Source organism: Solanum verrucosum, unplaced genomic scaffold, assembly GCF_900185275.1.
Source record: "Solanum verrucosum unplaced genomic scaffold, falcon-dt-bn FXZP01000288.1, whole genome shotgun sequence".
NCBI lineage: Eukaryota > Viridiplantae > Streptophyta > Magnoliopsida > Solanales > Solanaceae > Solanum > Solanum verrucosum.
Window position 1 is genome coordinate 608,018 of NW_026019933.1, and position 22,467 is coordinate 630,484.

The window sequence follows — 22,467 nt, forward strand, 5'->3', positions numbered from 1 at the left end:
CGTATTTTAATGGCAATGGTGGTATTAGATCGATTCAGCGATTTCTAGAGTTTTAGACTGACTTGTCATAGCAAGATTGTGAGCAAGTAGTGCAAATACGTGAGCAAATTGTAAGTGTCACACGTGCGCTTAGTAAAAGACTAAGGACGTGACAATAGTCTATGTATACCAATTCCAAATTTGTAGTCCTTTTTTGAAAGGAAGCATCACATTTGTTGAAAGAAAGGGTCATTTGCATCTGTGACTAGTTCAATATTTTTAGTTTCTAGTAATTGTTCTCCAATTATGTGGAGTCCAAAATTGAAGCATGACTTATCTGACATATTTAAAGTCAACAATTAATGCATCTCTCAACTGTTTCCTAAGTGTGGGCGTGGCTAAACAAAGTGATTGGACAAGACAGGCACATAATTTAATTATTTTATTCACTATTGAAAAATAAGTTGAAGATCACGTTCATATCAATTGTTTTAATTTGATTATCTTTCCTCTTTAATCAAAAGTCTCAATTTTAAATATTAGAAATTGAAAAAAAATATATCTAATGATAATTGATTTTAAAATTGTCATTACAATTATTAGGGATATTTGCATGTATTACATAACATGACAACATTTTGCCAATTATAGCAAATTAATAAAAAAGAAGATCCCTTCACTTAGCCACTTAAATAGGTATAACCAATTTTCCAAATTAGGATAGGGACCTCCCCCCTCATTTGAGTTCCAAGTAAAAGCATCTCTAAATTTTTTGCCATCAATTTTGATGTCGACAAGGATAGGAACTATACTATGCATATAATTTTGGTTAAACATTAAGAATGAATCAGTACTTATGTCATCACATATATGTATATTAAAAAGTGAGACGAAGAAAAAGGTGAACAAGGCGATTATATATAGAAGAAAATTTCAATCATAACAAAATTGGCTCTATTTGAAATTATTTTTTCCGTTGATAAATTGTTATAAACAAATATGTCTTATTAAAATCAAATATTTATACCTCTTATAACAAACGTATTCATTTTTAACAGAAAAGAATATATTAATTCTAAAAGTCTTCTATAAAGAGTAACTTACAACAATTGTCTCAACATCCTCTGCACTTCTTTGTCTCAAGCATTTTAGTTCCATTTCCAAATTAATGTCATTGGTGAGAGTTCTAATTCAATAGATTAGTAAGAACTAAAACAAAGAACAAAAAAGTACTTTATTGTTATTTAATGGGTCAAAAAAGCTCCATTTCCAAATAAATATTTTTTTTCAACACATTCTTTTTCAAATAATATTTTTAAAATTAGCAAATGTTTATCCTACTTCAATTCAGAAAAAATAAAAATATTTCTTATTTTATTACAATTATTTTTATCGTTATATAAATAAAAATTAATTATGGATATATATATGTGTGTGTGTGTGTATATATATATATATATAGGGGTATATGAAGTTATTCTATTTTAATTGATAAAATGAGATTAAGAAGAAAAAAAAATACTTCCTACATTTTTATCTGTTGAAGAGGTTTTTTTAAAAAAAATAAGAATAGAAGTCTTTAATAATATTTTAATTAGGAAGAGGATGTGTTTAAAAAGAAAAGAAATAATATATTTATTCGAAAAAGAGCATTTTTGACCCATTTAGTAACTATAGGGGCATTTCTAGATCAAATTATTGACTGCAAGGACATTTTTTGGCCAAACTATAAACGGGAAACATTTTTATTCATTTCAATATTGTTTATGGACATTTTTTACACTTTTCCTCCTTTAATTTGTTACAAGGTTGTGGATTAGCTTTGCATGTCAATTTAATAATGTGTGCCTTAAATTACTGTTATATACTTCATGTTAATTTTTTTGTTGGATACCTCTTGATTCTTTATTTGAGGTAATGCAATTCCTCATCAGGTATGTAAACCACTTGTAGTTATTTTCTGTTTGCTTATTATACTAAATTGGTCTCTTGATTTTGATATATACATAAGACAAAATGTATAGCCATAACTTCTTTTTTTCTTTTTTTTTTTTAAAATAAAAACTCATTATTTTATTTTATTTTTAAATAAAAGGAGGGCTCCTGGCCCATTTTATTATATTAATAAATAAGGGAAAGTATATACAAGAGTGGATCCAAAAATGACCCGGTCCATAAGTTCAAAACTTGGAACTAATAAAAACAAAATGGAAGGTCAGCTGAAAAAGACACAAATTGCAGCTGAAAAGTAGAATTTCACGAACACCATCTCAATACGTCCGATCAGCCATTGATGTGTCTATCAAAACTCAAGGTAGCTGGAGAACCATACTGGAGAGACCCCAATTTCTTATCCTTCTTCTATTGGGAGTGTGTGTTTTTCCACCTCAAACAAGAGAAGAAAAAAAAAACACCAGGAGCAAATTTCTGAGCCGTAGGAATCGTTCAGCAACTCTCGTCTGTTGTATCTCCTACACCTCGCCACACCTACCAGGTAATTCTTCTATGCTATCATCTCCTTCACTCTACCGCATCTACCAGATCTTAATCTTGAATGACTAAGCCACATAAATCCCCTTAACATCTGGTTCCCCATCAGCTTAGCTTGGAGATGTGCAGCTCGATTAGCAACTTCAAATGAAACCACTGTAACCATCAAGGTATTCCTCTTATCTTTAGAACAAATTAAGTTTTTAATTCTCGCCTTTAATGGGTTGAACCCATTTGGGTTAATACCATCATCTTAAGACGAAAATTGTAACCTTACTTATTCTAAGATTGACAGATGAAACGTGAATGCACGCTAAGTATTTAGACAAGAACAAATTCTACCAGTAACTCATGTGTCTTGACAGCATACCATTTCAACACCTCAAGCTCTCACCAGGTGCATGATATACTTACCAATCGAACATATTTCAGACATCATAAGCATAATGGTAACTATTCTCTTGTTCGAATACATTGAGCTCATTATTACTCGAACTACATTGGCAAAATATGATGATACGCTAAACTTCCCTGCTTGTCTAATTTTGATCCTGCTTTTCTAACTTGAAATGAGATTGATAGACCTTATGTTGAACCTTCGTGCAATGAATTGTATTTTATTGAACCTACCAATAAAAGTTGTATAGATTCAATTCATTTGTCGTCTTCTTATGTGAGGAGTTCCGCCTTTATCCAAGTTTAGGATTCTTCGTCCTTCCATAGGAATGTCTTGAAAATGGCTAAAGTGATAATCACCTGCAAAATCAAAAACTAGGTTAGCAAAATAATCCGCAAGAGTATTTCCTTCTCGAAAGGTGTGTTGTACACGCGCCGATAAGGATCTTCTCAAGTAGTTTATGGAATTGACCTCCAAAGTCACACTCCAAGGGACATTCCACCCTCCTTCCAAAATTTGTACCATGGCCATAGAATCTGTTTCAATAATGACATGTGAAAACAGATGCTCCTTACAAAAAAAACAAGCCTTCTCTAATAGCCCTTGCTTCAGCTACCAGATTAGAGGTATTATGTATTTTGAAACCCTTCGCCACAACTAGTGAACCAGAGTAATCCCTAATACAAAAGGCTGCAGAACTAGGTCATGGATTACCCCTAGATGCTTCATCAGTATTACATTTAACCCAATTAATAGGGGGAGGAATCCATCTCACAATATTAATGTTATAGGAATTATTGTGCCTTTGTAACTCAGTAATTATATCTGGCCAATTGTTTCTTCCAAAATCTCTTTTGAATCTGATTTTAATCACCTTCAGAATAATGTCATTAATCTCCCAAATAAACTTACTTTCTGAGAATGCCCCACCATGTAAAATAGCATTTCTTCTCTTCCACAGGCACCACAAAATGACAATGGGCACAACTTGAAAAATCACTTGAATTCTATAGCTACCTTCTGAAGACCACCACCTTCTCATAGTCTGCTTCAAATTAAGCATAGGTCCTAGGAGACTGGCAGCTCTGAAATAATGATTCCAAATTCTGGCAGCAACCTAACCTGTTAGAAAAAGATGTTCTGTAGTCTCCTCTACCGGAATAGAACAACACATGCAATTATCAGATATGGTAGGATTCCAAAAGTGCATTAAACTTGCAACTGGAACTTTACCATTCCAAATTCTCCAAGCTAGAAAGGATAATTTGAATGGTAATCCTTTAATCCATAATAGTTTCAAGTCCTCATTCTTCTCAGCTTTTTGTCTCAATAACTCCCAAGCACTTTTGACACTAGACTTCCATGTACTCGATTTAGTCCACCAAGTTTTATCACTCTGATCACTTGGCTGCACAAAAAACATATTAAGCTTGATATGCTCCACAACAAACTCAGGTAAAGCATCTTGTAAAGCATCAAAATTCCAACCCTCTTCTATTAAGACCTCTCCAACGTCTCTCATAGGATGACAAGTATGCACATTAGAATGGTGCAAATATAAGGGACCAAGATTGGTCCAGTTGTCATACCAAATATTAGAAGTGCCCCCTCTAGGTTCCCACCACAAGTGTTGGTCTAATTCCTTTCTATTCTCCAACATGTGTTTCCAAACTTGAGAACCCCCTTTACATTGTACCAAAGAAGGGATTTGTTTCTTACAATATTTATTCCATAAGAAGTTAGACCATAAAGTATTTTGAGTCCTAAATCTCCACCATAGTTTAGCATACATGGCCTTAGAAACTTCAAACATAGATCTGAATCGTAGTCCTCCTTCTTTTGGCAAATAAACGTTAACCCAATTAGCCCAATGCTTACTTCTAGCAGATTCCTTATTACTCCAGAAAAATTTAGCAAATATCTTATGTAATTCTTTAATAACACATTTAGGAGGAGTGATAGCAGAGAGAACATAAATGGGGATACTTTGAAGAGCACTAGTAAGAAGAACTTGTTTACCACCAAATGAGAGCATATTTCCTTTCCATGATTGTAGTTTCCCTCTTACTCTATCAAACAACTTTGTATAGTGTTCTTTCCTTTTCCTCGAGTATGTGATAGGACAACCTAAATACTTCATAGGAAAAGAGCCTTTACTTATTCCTGTACATTGTTCCACATGAGATGAAATCGCAACAGCTACATTTTGGTGCAAATAGTAAAAACTCTTCTCTTTGTTCACCTTTTGACCAGATTGCCTCTCATAGTCCTGCAAGACAGTCATGATTTTCTCCAAAGAATATTCATGAGATGAAGAGAAAATAATTGTATCATCTGCGTATGCTAAATGATTAAGATTACTACTCCACTTAGGCATCTCATATCCTACAAATTGAGGATCATCAAATAAGGAATTAAGAGCTCTAAATAGAACCTCTACTGATAAAATAAGAAGGGTTGGTGATAAAGGATCTCCCTACTTCACTCCCCTAGTAGAGTGAAAAAACCCATAAGACTGGCCATTCAACAATACCGAGTAGTAATTATTAGAAATTAGCCTCCAAACCATATCTACAAATCTGTCAGAGAAACCCATCTTCCTTAGAACCTTCATAAGGAAAAACCATGATACTCTATCATCTGCTTTAGCCATGTCTAGCTTTATGACAACATTAGTAGGCTTTCCTCTTTAGGTGATGTCTGTTATCAACTCCTGAGCTAGGAGGACATTTTCAATAATACTTCTCCCTTTGACAAAACTGGACTGATTAGAAGATATCAAATTAGGGAGAATATTCTCAAGTCTATCATGAATGATTCTAGAAAGAATCTTATTAACAAAATTACTCAAACTAATAGGTCTCATATCTGAGAAGGATTGAACATTATCCTTCTTAGGTATGAGGACCAAATTAGTATGTGTAATAGATTTGGGAAGAGTGTTACCTTGCAAAGAACTCCCGCACCATTCTTATGATGTCTGAACCTACAATATCCCAGCAAACTTGATAGAATCTGCCTGTAAGACCATCAGGACCACCAGAACTATCACCGTTAAGTTTGAACACAACATTCTTCACCTCTTCACCATCTGGAATGACCCCCAAAGTTGTATTCTCTTCATCAGATATTAATTTTGGAATATGAGATAGTAAGGGAAAACTAGTAGCATCCCTTTCTTGCTTAAACTGATTCTGAAAATGCATTACTGCTTCAGCTGCTATATCTTCTTCTTCATCTAACTATGAACCCTGAGAGTTTTGAATTCTAGCTACTTTCATTTTTTGTCTCCTTCCTTTAACCAAACTATGAAAGAATTTGGTGTTCCTATCTCCACTTTCAAACCAATCATAACCAGCCTTTTGTTGCCAATACATTTCTTCTAAATGAAGATATTTATTATATTCAGCTATGGCTCTCTGCATAATATTTCTATTCTCACCTGTGGGAGCTTCCTCAAACAATTTATCCTTAATTCGTGCTATCTCTTCTCTAATGATGAGTTGCTGAAATATGTTCCCAAATGTTTCCTTGCTCCAAATGGAAAGGGCCATTTTACCTTCTTAATCTTCCTCTTAAAATCTAAAAAAAGGATTAGAAGAGGTAGTACAGTCCCAATTCAACCTAACCACATCTTTGAAAGTTTCATGCTCTGTCCAAAATTTTAGAAACTTAAAAGGTTTCCTTTTACTGTTAATTATGTCTTCACAAGTAAGAATCATGGGGGCATGATCAGATCCTGTTCTTGACAAGTGTTCAACCTCCAAATGAGAAAACATGTTCTGAAAGTCACTGTTTACCACAATTCTGTCCAACCTTTCAAAAATACAATCATTGTCGGACCTACCATTCCACCAGGTAAATGGACTTCCCTTAAACTACACTTGGGAAAGATCACAAGACTCTATACAAGTCTTCAAGTCTTCATAATCAGCAGCCACAACAGGTAGACCTCCTATCTTTTCTTCCCTACTGAGTACAACATTTAAGTCACTTCCAATTAACCATGGTCTATCCATTCCACCAGATAGTTGATATAAATCATTCCAAACCTCCAGTCTTTGGGTACTATCACACTTAGCATATACAAAAGTTGCATAAAAGCTAAGTGTTGAATTCTGATCAATCAACAGAACAGTGAGTTGCTGCTATGTGTTATTCACTACTGTAACATCATATCCATCATTAGTGAACACCCATATCTTTCCATTGATGTTATGAGTTACCATAGGCATTCTTAGTCTCCTTTTATATATATTGATGCATGTAACAGGCTGAAAAGGCTCCAAAAGAGCGACTAATGCGAACTTGTGAAAGTTATGTAACATTTGTACTCTTTGAAATGCATGTTGAGACCTGACTGATCTAATATTCCATATTAGAGCCTTCATTTATATTTTTATTATTGGGATATAACCTGTCTTCTTGGTTGGACTCGAAGAGGTTGGGCTGATTCACCATCACCGTGTTTCATGCCATTTCTATCTGACTTAACAGACTTCATTACCCTTGGAGAAATATCTGCATCATTATAAATCTGCTTTTCATTTATTTATGAAAATGTAGCACATTCAATTCCCTTAATCTCTGCTAGATCCTTTGGCTTTGAATTTGCATCCTTATGAATTAGAATGTCATGCAAAGTACTATTTGGTGAATCAGAATGGACCCTCACTACTTGGTATTCCTCAGAATGCAATGTTGTGGGTACTACCACTACTGCCATATTATCACCCATCATAATTTCATGATTTTTCCTCATTGTAACAGTAGTACTACTGTTGCTACCCTGAACTACAACTGCTATATTCTCATTGTTGACACTTTTGGAGAATTTAGTCATATTGGATTCATGTTGTTGTTCAGTACTAGTATGCTTTATACCATGCTTCTCTGGACTAGTGCAATTCTTATCTGGAGAATCACTTGATATCACTACATTATCCATCTCTTCATTTTGCTCATCATCAGTAGTATGTATCTCTCCATGCTTCTCTGGACTTTTAACATTCAAATCAGAAGAAGTCGTAGCTAAATCTACAATTTGTATTTCTTCTTCTTTCTGATTTTTATGCTTCTCATTACATTTATTCATATCCAATCTATTTTCCCCGTCTTCTATGTTATGTGTTGTCACCATTGCTCCTTACTTTACTTCTTTGAGATATTTCTTACTCATCTAATGCAGGTTCCTTTCTTATCTGAGTAGACTCATTACCATTGCTCTTTGCAGAGCCACTAATTGTATGAGTATCAGACTGTTGATCATCACCTTGCAAGACAAACCCAAATGCTTTTGTGACCCACTCATTGGTTGAACTTATATCCTCTACCCTTTTATCTTGAGATGGGTTCCCTTTATCCCTTGTATCATTATTTTCTATAACATTAGTGTTTGAAGCACTGGTGCATGCATTGTGTTCTCATCTTGAGCAAGAGCCTCAAATTTGTTCTCCACCACGGTGGTTAACTAAGGTGAGATATTCATCCCTCACCACCTTCCACTTACCAGGGTCCCCAACTACTTTCCCACTTGAAAGTATTATGGCTCCTCCTTTTTGAAGTGTTTAACCCTTCGCAGCTTGCAGCGCTTGTTTGAATTGTGCTTTGTCCTGCATCTGTTGCGTATTTTTCTCTCCAATACTCCTGTAATTGATCACTTTACAATTCTCTTTGTTATGCCCTTGCATCTTGCATTCAAGACAATATTTAGGGACATAATCATACTGAATTGCAATCATATTAGTCCTTATTTCTCCTGTCTCCACATTCTCTATTTTCATTTGTACAACTTTAGGAAAAGAACCTTTAAGATCTACCAACACCTTCACACGTGCACAACTAGGCCTTGTCTTGTTTATAGTTGCTTGATCTAGATGAATAGGTTTTCCTACTGTCAACGCTAGGGAGAAAAGACACTCTTTGACAAAGAACGTGGGTAATAAGTTTGGAAAAGATATCCATGCCATGGCCATTGATGTTTCTTCATTAACTCTAAATCTAGAGTCATAGATCAGAGTACGCATCAAATACGAGTACCCATCCTTGTACGTGATATAGAAGCTCCCTTAGAGATAAGGTTAACAAAATCTTCTTGTAGGGCCAGACGAATAAGAATGTGTTTACTCCGAAATAAGCCAATCTGACACCCTCATTTCACCTTACATTGTCTAGGAATGATTTTCCTTAATTCTTCAAGATCAGACCACTCATATGTGAACTTCCCAATCACTGCATATTGGAGGTCTTCAATGTGGTTCATTCTTTCTACTTCTTCCAACGTCCATTTTACTTGAGGAATTCCCCCTACCAAACTGATATCCCTCCGTAAGGATTCATGATCATGTGAAGTTTTCTCCTCTCTCACAGTCATAGAATCAACATAAGATTTCTCAAGAGGCAGATTAGGGATTATGGAATCAGTACTAGTGCTCGGAAGGGGAGGGAAATTAGCTTTTGATAACTGCAAACCAGCCCCCGGAGGGATCTGGCCGCCGGCGTACAAGGTCATTCTATTGACAACTTTTTGGGAAGGGGCATTCATCTGGAGATTCATCAGCCATAACTTTTATTCATCTTTTATCACTTTAATTTGTAAAGAATGATATGATTTATTCTAATGTTTATTAAGTGCAGACAGTGAAATTTTATTGATAAATTCATACTAAATTTGGATTAAATCTTAAATTCATGATACGTTGATCAAGTCAAATTACTGGTTAATAAAGTCGGATTAATATTTAAGTCAAAATTATATGACTTAAATCAAATCCAAATTACATTTGGGCCAAGTCCATTAAGTTGACAAGATGAGTCCAACTCATGTCAGGGGTCAAAATTGCTTGGACCAAAATACCCCTAAAGCCCTAGCTCAAGCCTATATAAAGAGGTCTTCATAAGACCAGAAGACACACACATACACAGAAATACATAGTTGCTCTTCAGTGGTGATTTGCAATTCTTCTGCATACAACGAAGTCTTCGCTCCAAGTGTTGAGCCGCAAGTATTTCGTCAAATCAAGAACATCCGTGAAGAGAAGAATCAGGGGATTACATATCTTTGTAAAGAGATTTTATAAAGATTGTAACATTCGCATAAATTCAAATACAAATATTGTTGTTTGCTTGCTATTTTCCTTTCCTGTTTGTTGTATTTCATGATTGAAACTTTAGACGCTTACAAATTGGCACGCCAGTGGGACAATCTTTACCTCTCATCTTTTCTCTTCGAAAATCAAAGTTCAAGAACACTGAGATGGCTTCTAAGACGATCAACTCGAAATTTGCATCTGCATCCAAATCTGGATCTACATCTGTATCCGCATTTGCATCTGGATTTGCATCTGCTTCTGCAAAAATTGATGGATCCAAATTATGCATCGTTGTGGAAAACATCCTTGATGTTACTGCAGGAAACATGGGACCTATCACAAGAAACCAAGCCAAATTGTTGGGACAACAAGCCTCACGAGTGCCGTCTGAATCTACTATTGCCTTTGGTTTGTCCCCAAAATGTGTGAAGTCTCCTACGAAAGCCGCAAAAGAAGACATCGCTGAAATGGTCGAGAGGGTTGTTGCCCAATTGAGCCTATATACATACAAAAAGCCCTTCGATTTAGTCGACGATGATGTCTTGAGCACAGTATCTACCCCACATAACATGTTTGCATCATATGTTCGGGAAAATCAATGTTATTCTCCATCACCTACTATGGTAATGCACACGATGGTGACTAACACTTCATCCGTAGAAGAACAACTTGTGAGCTTGACAAGAGCTATTGAAGGCTTGACCAAGTATGTTCAAGATCAAGATGCTCGAATTGTTAAGCTAATTAATAGGGTGGAAGGCATGATGGATGAAGAATCAAGTCATGCACCTGGAAAATGTCCACAAGTACAAGAGACGGTCAATCACCCCTCAAAGCAAGTAGAACATGCTAAAGAGATCTAAGTTTCCTCTGAAGGAACGATCCTGATCAACCAAATCAAGGAGTTCATCATGGGAACCATTAAAGACAAGTATGAGGTTGCTACAAAATCCTCATTGACATATGCAAGGTCATACATTGCAAGGATTGATAGCTTGAAAATGTCTGCCAGTTATCAACCTCCAAAATTCCAGCAGTTCGATGGTAAGGGAATCCCAAAGCAACATGTGGCACACTTCATTGAAACATGCAACAATGCTGGGACATACGACGATTACCTCGTCAAACAATTTGTCTGCTCCCTTAAGGGCAATGCTTTCGATTGGTACACGGATCTTGAGTCTGGTTCCATTAATAGTTGGGAACAAATGGAGCAAGAATTTCTCAACCACTTCTACAGCACAAGATGTACTGCAAGCATGGTGGAACTTACAAATACACGTTAGCGAATTAATGATCCAAGGATTCAACCAAGGTGGACAAAGGGCCATTGGGGCAGTCAAAATAGACCTCACCATTGAAGAGTTGCAATCAAGCGTATGGTTACATGTAATTGACGCAAAGACTTCATATAACATCTTGCTTGGTAGGCCGTGGGTACATGAGAACAAAGTAATCCCATCTACCTACCACCAATTTTTGAAGTATTATGAAGATGGAGTTGCTAAAAAGATTATTGCAGACAATAATCCCTTCACTGAAGCCGAAGCACACTTTGCTGACGTGAAGTTTTACTTGAAAAAATATGCCACAAAAATTGATGATACTGCATCCAAAGATGACGAGCTCCTGAACAAGAAGTCTAAGGTAGGTGTTGATAAGGCAAAAGTCGTCAGCAAAGAAGATCCAAAGCTTGGCATTTCGAATTAGACACCCAACATGAATAATGTCTTTTCAAGTAAAAAAGTGAGATCCATTCTTTATTATGTTCCAAAGTCCAAGAAGGATGATGATCACTCTCTCAAATTACAAGAAAATGCATTAGGAGGGCTGACCTTTCCTGTTAAGCAGATTGATGTGATGAATTCATCCCCAAAATCACTTGGAAAATTTGTGGCTCTCAAATCATCGCAAAATGAAGCACTCCCAACAAGGCGAACGTATAAAGGTTTTGATCTTAATGCTTACAAACTATTGGCAAAAGCTGGATACAATCCCACTGAACCATCAAAATTGGGAAAGCTTCCATTAGAACCTGCAGCAAGGCAACGATGTGAAGGTTTGGGATACAAACAACCTTCACCTATTTGCATCGCCATAAAAAGGGCAATCTACAACTACATCACTGCGGAAGATGAGTCTGCTACTTCTAACAAAAGGTCTTATGTCTTCAATCGACTTGGAAACTCAACGAAGAGGATTTCTGTATTTGAGAGGTTAGGGCCATTAAGGAAAAAAACAAAGGTTTTGAGAAACAACAAGATTATGGAAGCATCTGCTTTACCCAAATCTCAAAATGCTCCTAAAGACTTTCAAAGTCTGATCCCTTCTAGAATGAGGCGGCAAACGAACGTTGTGATCTCATGTGGAGAAGTACTAAAGCCAAAGTCGCATGTTGTGGTCTACACCAAGCAACGTGATGAAGATGAAAAAAGTGTTGGCTCTTCATATCATGTCATTGTACAAGATGAAAGTGAACTTCAAGAAGATGTAGATGGCTTGCGAACTCATGTCATCAATGGAAAACTCTTTAAGAAGTACTATCCTTGAAGCGGCGCCATACTCATGGCCCGCAAGAGTATAAACTGTGTACGGCTCCTAAAAAAAATGTCCGCTAGGTTGAAAATCTCGAAAGAGGCGGCCTAGGCAAAAGTTAGGACACAAAAAATAATAATAAATTAAAAGCTCACTCTCTGAACTACGTAATGACTTGATCTTCTTCACTGAGATATGTAGGCAGCTTAGAGTATTCTTACTCTAGGTTCAGTCATAAGAATAAAAAAAAAACGTCGCCAAGTAAACATCATGCTAATTCTTTCAAATGAAGAGTCAAGCACGCCAGATTTTGAGCTAACTTCAAACACAAATATGTACTAATATGTAAAGCCTATGGACGTGATTTTTATACAAATTGAAGATATAGAAGTTATCTTTCCAACAAAAAAAGAAGCTCACCATTCCGGCACTCCTACTTCACGTTATGAATTTTCTTCCACAAATGCGCAAAGCTGAAGAAAGTTGAAGAGTTAAGCATGCAAATTTTGAGCCGAATTTGAAGACAAATCTGTATTAATCCATAAATCCTATGGATGTGATTTTTATACATATTGAAGATGTAGAAGTTATCTTTTCAACAAAAAAAGAAGCTCATCATTCCGGCACTCCGACTCCAAGTTATGAATTTTCTTTCACAAGTGTGCAAAGCTGAAGAAAGCTGAAGGGTCAAGCACGTAGTGAGCCTAAAATGCATGCCATAAAGTTCATCAAAATTCTAGCAGAATCTTCAAGTTTCAAAGCTCATCAAATTTGAGTAAAATCTTCAAGTCAAAATGTTCCGCGATGCATGAGTCTAAAACGCATATCATGAAACTCATCAAATTCGAGCCAAGTCTTCAAGTCACAAAAGCTCCATAAAAATGAGTTAAATCTTCAAGTTGTTACCCTTGACCCTCATGAGTTTAAATCTATATGGTCCAAAAAAAATCCAATATGTTGAAAACCTTGAAATAAGTGGCCTAGACAAATATTAAAAAAAAACTCACATGTTTTGCATTTACACATCAACAATCATAAGGAAGGGATGAAAAAGAAAATGTACATATCATCCCATACAAAAGGCCTAAGTAGAAAAAACAATCAAACGTCAAGAAGTGGTTTGTCAACTCTCTTGGATATTTTTATCAAGTTCACATCACCTCTTCACAAACATCATCACTTTAAATATTTTTATGGGTCGATACAGCCGTAAGTGAGCCTCTCTTTGGCATGGGGGCATATTTTGAAGTCTGATTTGTGAAGTTGATCATGTGACAAGTAGTTGTTCTCCAGAACTAGGACACACTACACCAAAATCTCTTTCTCGACAAAGTCAAAACTACAAAAGAAGAGACATAAATTGTGATTCGTCGCCAAGCTTCAATTTAGAGAAAGGAGCACTAAGTGTTGTTCTCGCCAAAGCTGGGAAAAAAATCATGTGTGGTTCTTCATCAAGGCCACAACTCTAAAAGAAGATGCTCCACGCCGCAATTGTAGAAGAAGATGTACTAAGTGTGGTTCATCGCTAAAGCTGCAATTGGAAAAGAAGAGGCACCAAGTCTGGTTCATCATCAAAGTTGAAACTACAAAAGAAGAAATATCAAGTGTGGTTCGTCGTTGAAGCCGCAACTGCAAAAAAAAAAAAAAGGATATTTCATGTGTGGTTCGTCATCGAAGCCACAAATCTAAAAGAAGATGATCCACGTATGATTCGTTACCAAAGCCACAATTGTAGAAGAAGATGTACTAAGAGTGGTTCGTCACTAAAACCGCAATTGCAAAAGAAGAGGCACCAAGTGTGGTTCATCATCAAAGTAGAAACTACAAAAGTAGATGCATCATGTGTGGCCGCAAATGCAAAATAAAATGCACCAAGTGTGGTTCGTCATCAAAGCCGCAGTTACAAAAGAAGATGCACGAAGTGTGGTTCATCTCCACCAAAGCCACAATCGCTAAAATATTACATCAAGTATAATTCGTCGTCAAAATCGCAACTACAAATGAAGATGCATCAAGTGGTTCCTCGTCAATTATGGATTACCCCTCATTTTTATAGTATGATATTCAGGTTGTTTTCGATCCATCGTAAACCTACAAAAAAAAGAAGGAAAAGTGATGTGTCTCACGGTGCCAATTGCACGAAGCTTCAAATCGGCATGGTGAAAATTGTGGCATATGCTCTCGCGATCGTCATTATTAATGTGGTCATATTGACTTAAGAGGTTTTTGTTCTTTCTCCATGTAGATGATGACAAAATTCTCAATCAATACAGAAATCAATATGCGGCTCTTCGGCGAAAATGCAGAGAAGTAAACTCATGAAGACTTAAGAGTCTATTTTCTATAGAATCAAGTCGCTCTCCATTCGAGCGCTCCTACGCCAAGATACAAATGTTTTGGTGAGACTCCACAAATCTGCAAAACAATAATGACAGAATTGAAGACCAACTTCAAAATTAATTCTCGTCAATCCATGAAGAGTTTTACCTTAATTTTTGGATATGTTGTAGACTTTGATGTCTAGTTTCTATAGAATCAATTAGTTTGTCATTTAGAATCTTCTGCACCAAGATATAGACGTTTTGGCGAGACTGCATTGAGCTATAAAAAAAAAGATAGATTTGATAGCAAACTTCAAAAATTCATTCCTATCAATTCAGAAGGGTTTTCATTTTGAATTTCGGATATATCGTAGCCCTCTGAGTCTAGTTTTTGGAACATCAAACGAATCATTATTTCGACATTTCTACAACAGGTTATGAATTTTCTAGCGCAGGTGTTGTGCTGAAAAATAGTGACGAAAATTGAGTTTGATATGCCTCAAGTTGACAATCAACCGTTGTTAGAGCATGTGTATATAAAGTGCATAAATTGTGTTCCTACAAATTATGGAAAAACCATATTTGAAAGAAAATTATGGTAAATTTTTCTAGGAACCAAATTATGGTAAGTTTCTATAGGAATCAAGTTATGGAAAATTTCATTGGAATCAAATATAGAAAGTTTTGAAAGACTCCAAAAAAAAAAAAAAAAAAAAAAAAAAAAATATATATATATATATATATTTCACGAGTACTTCAAGCCTTGTTTTAATAGGTTCGACAAGTTGGACACCGCAACAAGCCTCGAAGCAGGGGGGACATTTGTAGACAGTGAAATTTTATTGATAAATTCATACTAAATTTGGATTAAATCTTAAATTCATGATACGTTGACCAAGTCAAATTACTGGTTAATAAAGTTGGATTAATATTTAAGTCAAAATTATATGACTTAAATCAAATCCAAATTACATTTGGGCCAAGTCCATTAAGTTAACAAGATGATCCCAACTCATGTTCTTCAGGCCCAGGGGTCAAAATTGTTCGGACCAAAATACCCCTAAAGCCCTAGCTCAAGCCTATATAAAGAGGTCTTCATAAGACCAGAAGACACACACAACACACAGAAATACATAGCTGCTCTTCAGTGGTGATCTGCAATTCTTCCGCATACAAAGAAGTTTTCGCTCCAAGTGTTGAGCCGCAAATATTTCGTCAAATCAAGAACATCCGTGAAGAGAAGAATCAGGGGATTGCATTCTTTTTTAAGAGATTTTATAAAGATTGTAACCTTCACATAAATTCAAATACAAATACTGTTGTTTGCTTGCTATTTTTCCTTTCCTGTTTGCTGTATTTCAGGATTGAAACCTTAGACGCTTATGTCGTTATTTTCTTTTAGAAAACACTTATAAAAATAAAGTTTAAATATGTTCAAGATCAATTTCTATATAGCTCAATATCACTTGTTGTTCCGTATGATTCTATAAAAATTGTTAATATGTTGATACTTATAATTTTATTCTACTCTCTTATATAATTTTTCAAATAAAGTATAAAAATTAATTATTTAATTCGAATGAATATGTTTGAAATGATATTACATAAGTTATGAGTTATTATTTAATTTTATAAAAAAAAATGCATTTAATTATAAAATGAGCCTATATTATCATTAAAAATAAAAGTGATTATCTTTTTTCCTAAAAACTAATTAATACAAATATATTTAAGATTGTAATATTGGGCCCGTAAACGAACCTTTCAATAACTAGTACCTAATAAAAGCGAGGTATAAAGAGCAAAGGCAATACATAGACAGTGATTATTTTTGCAATAGTTTCACAGTTTCTATTTTTATTATAGGGAATTGTGTAACATGGTTAGAAGGATTTAACTGTCTCTAAACCTTGTTACCCCTACAAATTCATATGAAATTGGACAAGATAATCATGTTGACCTTTTCCTAGAGCGTTAGTAAATAAATCTGCCTCATGATCCTTTGAAGCAATGTATTTAGTTGTGATAATCCCATCATGAATTTTTGTTCCTAATAAAGCAAGATTAATTTCTATATGTTTAATTCTTTCATGAAATATAGGATTTACAGCTATTAGAATGTCATCTACATAAACCAGAATAATCGACACTCTCTCTTCTACCTTCTTTGTGAATAATGAATAGAAAAAATGACTTTGAGTGAAACCAGAACCAAACAATGGTTCGGTGAGTTTTAGATTTCATTGTCTTAAAGCTTGTTTCAGTCCATATAGGAATTTATGCGGTCTACACACTATTTTCTCCCACTCACTGGAAAATTCATGTGGGACCTACATATATACCTTTGCAAAAAGGCATTGTAGACATCCATTTGAAGAAAAGACCAATTATGAGTGGCTGCAAGTGCAAGAACTACTTTAACTGTGACCATTTTAACTACAAGTGAAAAGGTCTCTAGATAATCAAGTCTTTCTTTCTAATTGTATCCTTTTGCTACCAAGCCTGAATATGTACCTTTCAACCTCACCATCAGCCTTGTACATAATCTTATATATATATATACCTATTTGCAGTGAAATGGGAATATTTCCAGGTGGTAAATCCACTAAGGACGACGTTTGATTATCCTGTAGTGCCTAATGCTCCTGTTTCATTGCCAACATCCACTGTGGATCCAAAGTAGCCTCAACATAACTATGTGGCTCTTCATTTTAGCAAAAAAAGGACTGATAATGACCAGGCAAACTAGAAGTGGAGAGGTAAGAGGACATAGGATATAGACAGGTGTTGGAGGAACTTGTGTGGGAATTGGAGGAGTAGACAAATTCTTGCATCCATAAAGGCTGGACTTTATATCTAGTGGATCTCCTAACCTTCATATCTTGGAGGAACATGGCATGAGGGGATGCAAGAGAATGTACCACATCAGCTAAGTTGTGAGCAACATTAGCAGGAGGGACTGAGTCAGGCATAGGACTCTTTTATGTAGCAGAATTAACTCATGAGGACTGCTTCAACTGACTTGGGACTAAATTTGTCACCCCGTGGCAAAGCATAGACATCCAATTGTTCTCATTTGATGTAATGAGGGAAGTAGAGGGGTATTTTTGACCCTTTTCCCCTAATATTATATTGCGCGAGGAAAGAGTAAAGTATACATGTCATCTGTCACGCAGTCTTTGTTGATCAATTTCAATAGCTAAAATCATATTGTTCTTGAGTAAACATGATGCATGTACTTCGACCTGATACCATCTTTTTTTCTTCTCTTGTTTGTTCATTAGGACCCAAAAGATAGTGAAAGGCTTCCATGTTGTAGCCTTGCTATTTTGGAAAAAGAAGAATCTTGTCATTTGGTCAAGAAATACATCGAAAGGCAAAATCTCTTGTACTAAAAATTATATAGAATCCAAAATCCATACATCACTTTCTGACCTACCAACTGTATTTAACGTCAATAGTTAGACAGACACCTCAGTTTGTTGCTAAAAACTAAAATACAAGTGAAGACACCATACATTGAAATTGGTGCGTGCCTCTTTAACTAGTATCACCAAACTGGAAATTAGACTATTGACCTATAAATGGAATAGTCAATATCCATCCATCCCATAATGAAGGTGCTGCTTTTACTAGTAAAAACATACGTAAGAATACAACGTAACATTAAACATCTTAAATTATGTGTCTAAATGCTTTAAAAAATTTAAGACAATTTTAGCTTAGTTATTACTTACTAATCTAAAACTTAACAACAATAGTTGTAGTTTCTATTCTCCATATTTCTGTGCCCTTTTATCAATTAACAAACAATAAACACAACTCGACAACATCAATCCAATCTCTAAACCAAATTTTATCATATTATAATAAACATCGTGCATTTCTTTCCTTAACGTACCAAGTTCAGCTAAGTAATTAATTTAAAATTAACAAAAACAAAAGCGATGTAACCACAAAAACAAAATACTAGAAACTTATTAATAAGCTGGAAGAGTGTCACAATATCATCGTCTAATGTAGCTGCCAAATTTAAATCATGATATAAAGAGCAGCAAAACACAACAGCTCCAGCGAGCTTTTCAGAAATGAACCATTAACAAAAACATGCCACCACTCCCAGCTCTTCCGATCACCATCTTAAGCTTCAGCAAATCTGGCATTAATAACATAAATTGATAGGTTAGACGTAATATCTAAACAGAATTGTAATATCTTTCAATAAGAAGATATATAGATGAGTTTTCAATTAGTTATATTATATGCCTACCCCAATTCAGAAAGCTTCAAGTGAGCCTCAGCATAGTCAGCAAAGAAGGCATCTTCATCCTGACATAAGCAAAGAGCTCTTCCTATCAGTCAATACAGCCAGCATTTTACAACTTGGATGAATAATATTTACAGTTAATATATACTAACCGCAGCATATTTCTCAACAAGGGGACGGAAAGCAGGGTCACAGAGGAGAGCCTTGTCTGATGGCAACTGTAAGAGCCCTTCTTTTTCCCCACTCAAAAGCTCCCTGACAATAACAAATGTCTTGTAAACAAAATGGGATTGATAATAGTTTGCAGTTAAACACTACTCCAGAAATGAACAACTTTTTTTGAACAAGTATTCCACAAATGGAGAACTGACAAAAGACATGTCTAGTATTCTTACGTGAAGTATGAATTGTCAAAGATAAGAGGATTGGCGGTCCAAGGTCCCTCAAAACCAGAACGCTCCTTGTGGCACCTTCCCTGGAGAAAATAACACTAAGAAATAAGTATGTAGGAATAGAACCTAGCAAAAAATAAGATTAAACAGTAAGAGCAGGCAGCAAACCAAGGTATGGCCACCAGAGAGTGCAACAATATCCTTGTCAGAAAGACCCATTTGTTTCTTGAACACGTCTCTCAAGTGGTCAGAGCCTGCATTAGGTTTACATATGATTACCAACGCAGGCAAATTGCAAGAAATATTATGTTCCTCTACAGAGTTGTGCAATCAAAATTTGCTCTATAAAGCTATCAGTCTATCATTCATACCCTTGGTGGCATCCGGCAAGCGACCTTCAACTGGTGGTTCTGGCTTGTCCTGGAAAGGTAATGTAATCATAGATTCAGATTTCACTAAATGGGTAATTTAACTCTTGACAAGGTTAAGTCACTTGTACACCAGCATGAATACTTTAATGAAGTATAAATTGCATAAAGAGAACAATCACCTTACAAATCATTAGAATATGTTGGAAGAAAACAGATGTTAAAATAAGTAAACAGTATAAACTTCTCAAACAACCAACTGCAAAATTAGAACCTAGTTGGTATAAAATTATAAATATGACTTACCAAAACTTGGTCCAGAGGGGTGAAAATGGCAAACTTCGAATATACAAGTAGAACAAAGTTTATGTACATAAAGTAGGAAACGGAAGATAAGAGTATGAATGAGAATTCACAATGGAGGAGTTACTTACACACACATTTTCAGTAGTGAAGCATGTGCATATCATAATATCTTAGTTAACCAATACAAATAGAGCAGTATTTCACAAATTGTAGCGGAAGAGACTTGTGCCAAAAGCATAAAATTTCGATAGAAGTTCCCAGTACCACATATCAGTATCCTTACTAATTGGGCCTCAAATTTGGAAGTAAGCACTACTCATTAGTCATGACAAGTCAATTAGAATTGCTACAAAGCTGCATAGACAGTCTAACTAACCTCTCTGCCAGGGTGAAAGGGAACATCAGGTCCTCCAGTAACTTCAACAGCAACGACACCAGCCAACTGCACCAAAAGAAAATAGCAAGTCAGTTCTGCACTTTGTAAAGCAAATATAAACCGTTAAAAAATACTAACAATCAACGCAAGGATACATACTTGATAGAAATCAGCATAGGAGATGGTGGGAAACTGCTCCCTAATGGGCTCCAAGAGTCTGAGAGCAATGTCAAGACCATTGTTTGCACCATGTGCTTGCTCAGCTTTGAACCTCATGGTACCAAAGGGACCACCAGTCTTGGAACACACATCATAGGTACCAGCAGAGTGCCATCTGAGAGAACAGAAAATATCTTTAAGGTCATGGAACAACTTTCCCTTTTTTTGTAAAACATTTACTGCTATCATTTCAATTCACATGAAAGTTCATATTTCAAATATTTACAAATGTGTAATACTATCCATTTATACAAAATTCTCAAAAATTATAATTCCTTGTACCATTTGATCTAATGTGCTGTATTCAGTGTCAAACTAATCATTCAACCATTATTTAAAACATAGCTCCACCATCATTAACATAAAAAAGTACCTAATTAGCATACCATAAACCACGCCAAAATTGAAAAATTAGGTAGCATTTTAAACATTTACAAAAACAAATAGGACAATTTAAATATGTAGAAACCGCAAAAAACCAATTGAAGAACATACGCAAGACGGAGCATAAGAGGAGCACAATTCTTCTCAGCAATGAGTCCTCTGAGTTTCCTTTTACATTTGTCAACAGCCTTGAGGTAGTCCTCGCTCACAGTGGGATAGCACTTACCCATAGTAATTGTTCTACACAACATTTAAGCACAATAAGATCCCAAGCTTCACAATCAAAAATTAACTGATCATAAACACTTAAAACCTTGTTACTTAAATCAACTTCACCTACCTACACATTTTAGCAAAGAAAAAAGAAGTTCCTAGACACTAAAACCTCTCAAACTAAATCATAGCTAAAACATACATTCATCAAAAAAACAATTCACATACATCTTTCTCTTGCAAATTTTAAAAATTTATATCAAGTTCAGATGTAGTCTTTAAAATCACGGATCCAGACTCTGTTTCAGAAATTTTAATACTACGCTAAAAACGCAGTGGAAAACATCTACACATATTTCACAACATCAAGGCCGTAAAAGAGCTTGAAGACTTCAATCAACTTCACATTTTAGAAAAGAAAAAAGTTCGTAGAGAAACTAAAATCATAGTTAAAACATCTATATATACATTCATCAAAAAACAACTTATATACTTTTTTTTCTTGAAAATTTCATCAATAGTACTACAAAATATTCACATCAAGTTCAGATATCGTCTTTAAAATCACAGATCCGCCTCTGTTAGGAGCAGCTAATCCAAAAAAAACGCAGAAAGCCATAAAAGAGGTTGAAAGCTTGAAAACTTCAATCGGCCATAAAAGAGCATGAAAACATGAATCAACCATTAAAAAAAATGGATGAAATACATATAAAAAACAGAAACAGCATTTTAGAGAGTAGAGAGATGAATGAGATAAAAACCTGAAGAAGCAGAAATGGAAATGCAAAAGGTTAAACCAAATGGCACGAGCAGAGCACAAGCACTGAAATGAAATGGGAAATGAGTCAAGCCAAAAGGGGAAGATATAATGGGGGGTTTTGAAGAAAGAGAAGGTTCTAGTAGGTGAATATGGACCGTTGGATTAGTGTGATCGTGTGGTGAGGATTGAGATATGAATTATAAACGGCTGAGATTGGTCTAAATGGGATTTCTTCTTTCTTTATTAGTATCTTTGGATTCGTTGTATGGTTGGTAGGTGAGTGAATTGAAAATTTGAAGAATTTTGGATTTTTGTGAAAATCGTGGACTCCATCACATCATAGGCGGACTTTTAATTGTCTATTTTAAT

General features: G+C 35.3%; 1 protein-coding gene across 1 annotated transcript; it reads right to left on the minus strand.

Moving 5' to 3' along the window:
- Positions 1-18,764: 18,764 nt before the first annotated feature.
- LOC125833137 (L-ascorbate peroxidase 1, cytosolic-like) lies at positions 18,765-22,247 on the minus strand. Its single transcript, XM_049512284.1, has 10 exons — positions 22,100-22,247; positions 21,237-21,365; positions 20,682-20,856; positions 20,523-20,588; positions 19,844-19,892; positions 19,641-19,726; positions 19,476-19,555; positions 19,233-19,335; positions 19,084-19,142; positions 18,765-18,969 (listed from the first exon to the last, which is right to left on the minus strand). The coding sequence occupies exons 2-10, from the start codon at positions 21,353-21,355 to the stop codon at positions 18,954-18,956; spliced, it is 753 nt and encodes a 250-aa protein (XP_049368241.1). The 5' UTR covers positions 21,356-21,365; positions 22,100-22,247; the 3' UTR covers positions 18,765-18,953.
- Between the last annotated feature and the right edge of the window lie 220 nt (positions 22,248-22,467).

What these genes read in the sequence shown, in the direction of transcription:
- LOC125833137 (XM_049512284.1), bottom strand. Translation starts at nt 21,355, where the DNA reads ATGGGTAAGTGCTATCCCACTGTGAGCGAGGACTACCTCAAGGCTGTT. An exon ending in CTTGCCGGATGCCACCAAGG is followed by an intron (nt 19,727 to 19,843) that starts GTATGAATGATA and finishes AACCTAATGCAG; the next exon opens with GCTCTGACCACTTGAGAGAC. An exon ending in TTGTTGAGAAATATGCTGCG is followed by an intron (nt 19,143 to 19,232) that starts GTTAGTATATAT and finishes TGCTTATGTCAG; the next exon opens with GATGAAGATGCCTTCTTTGC.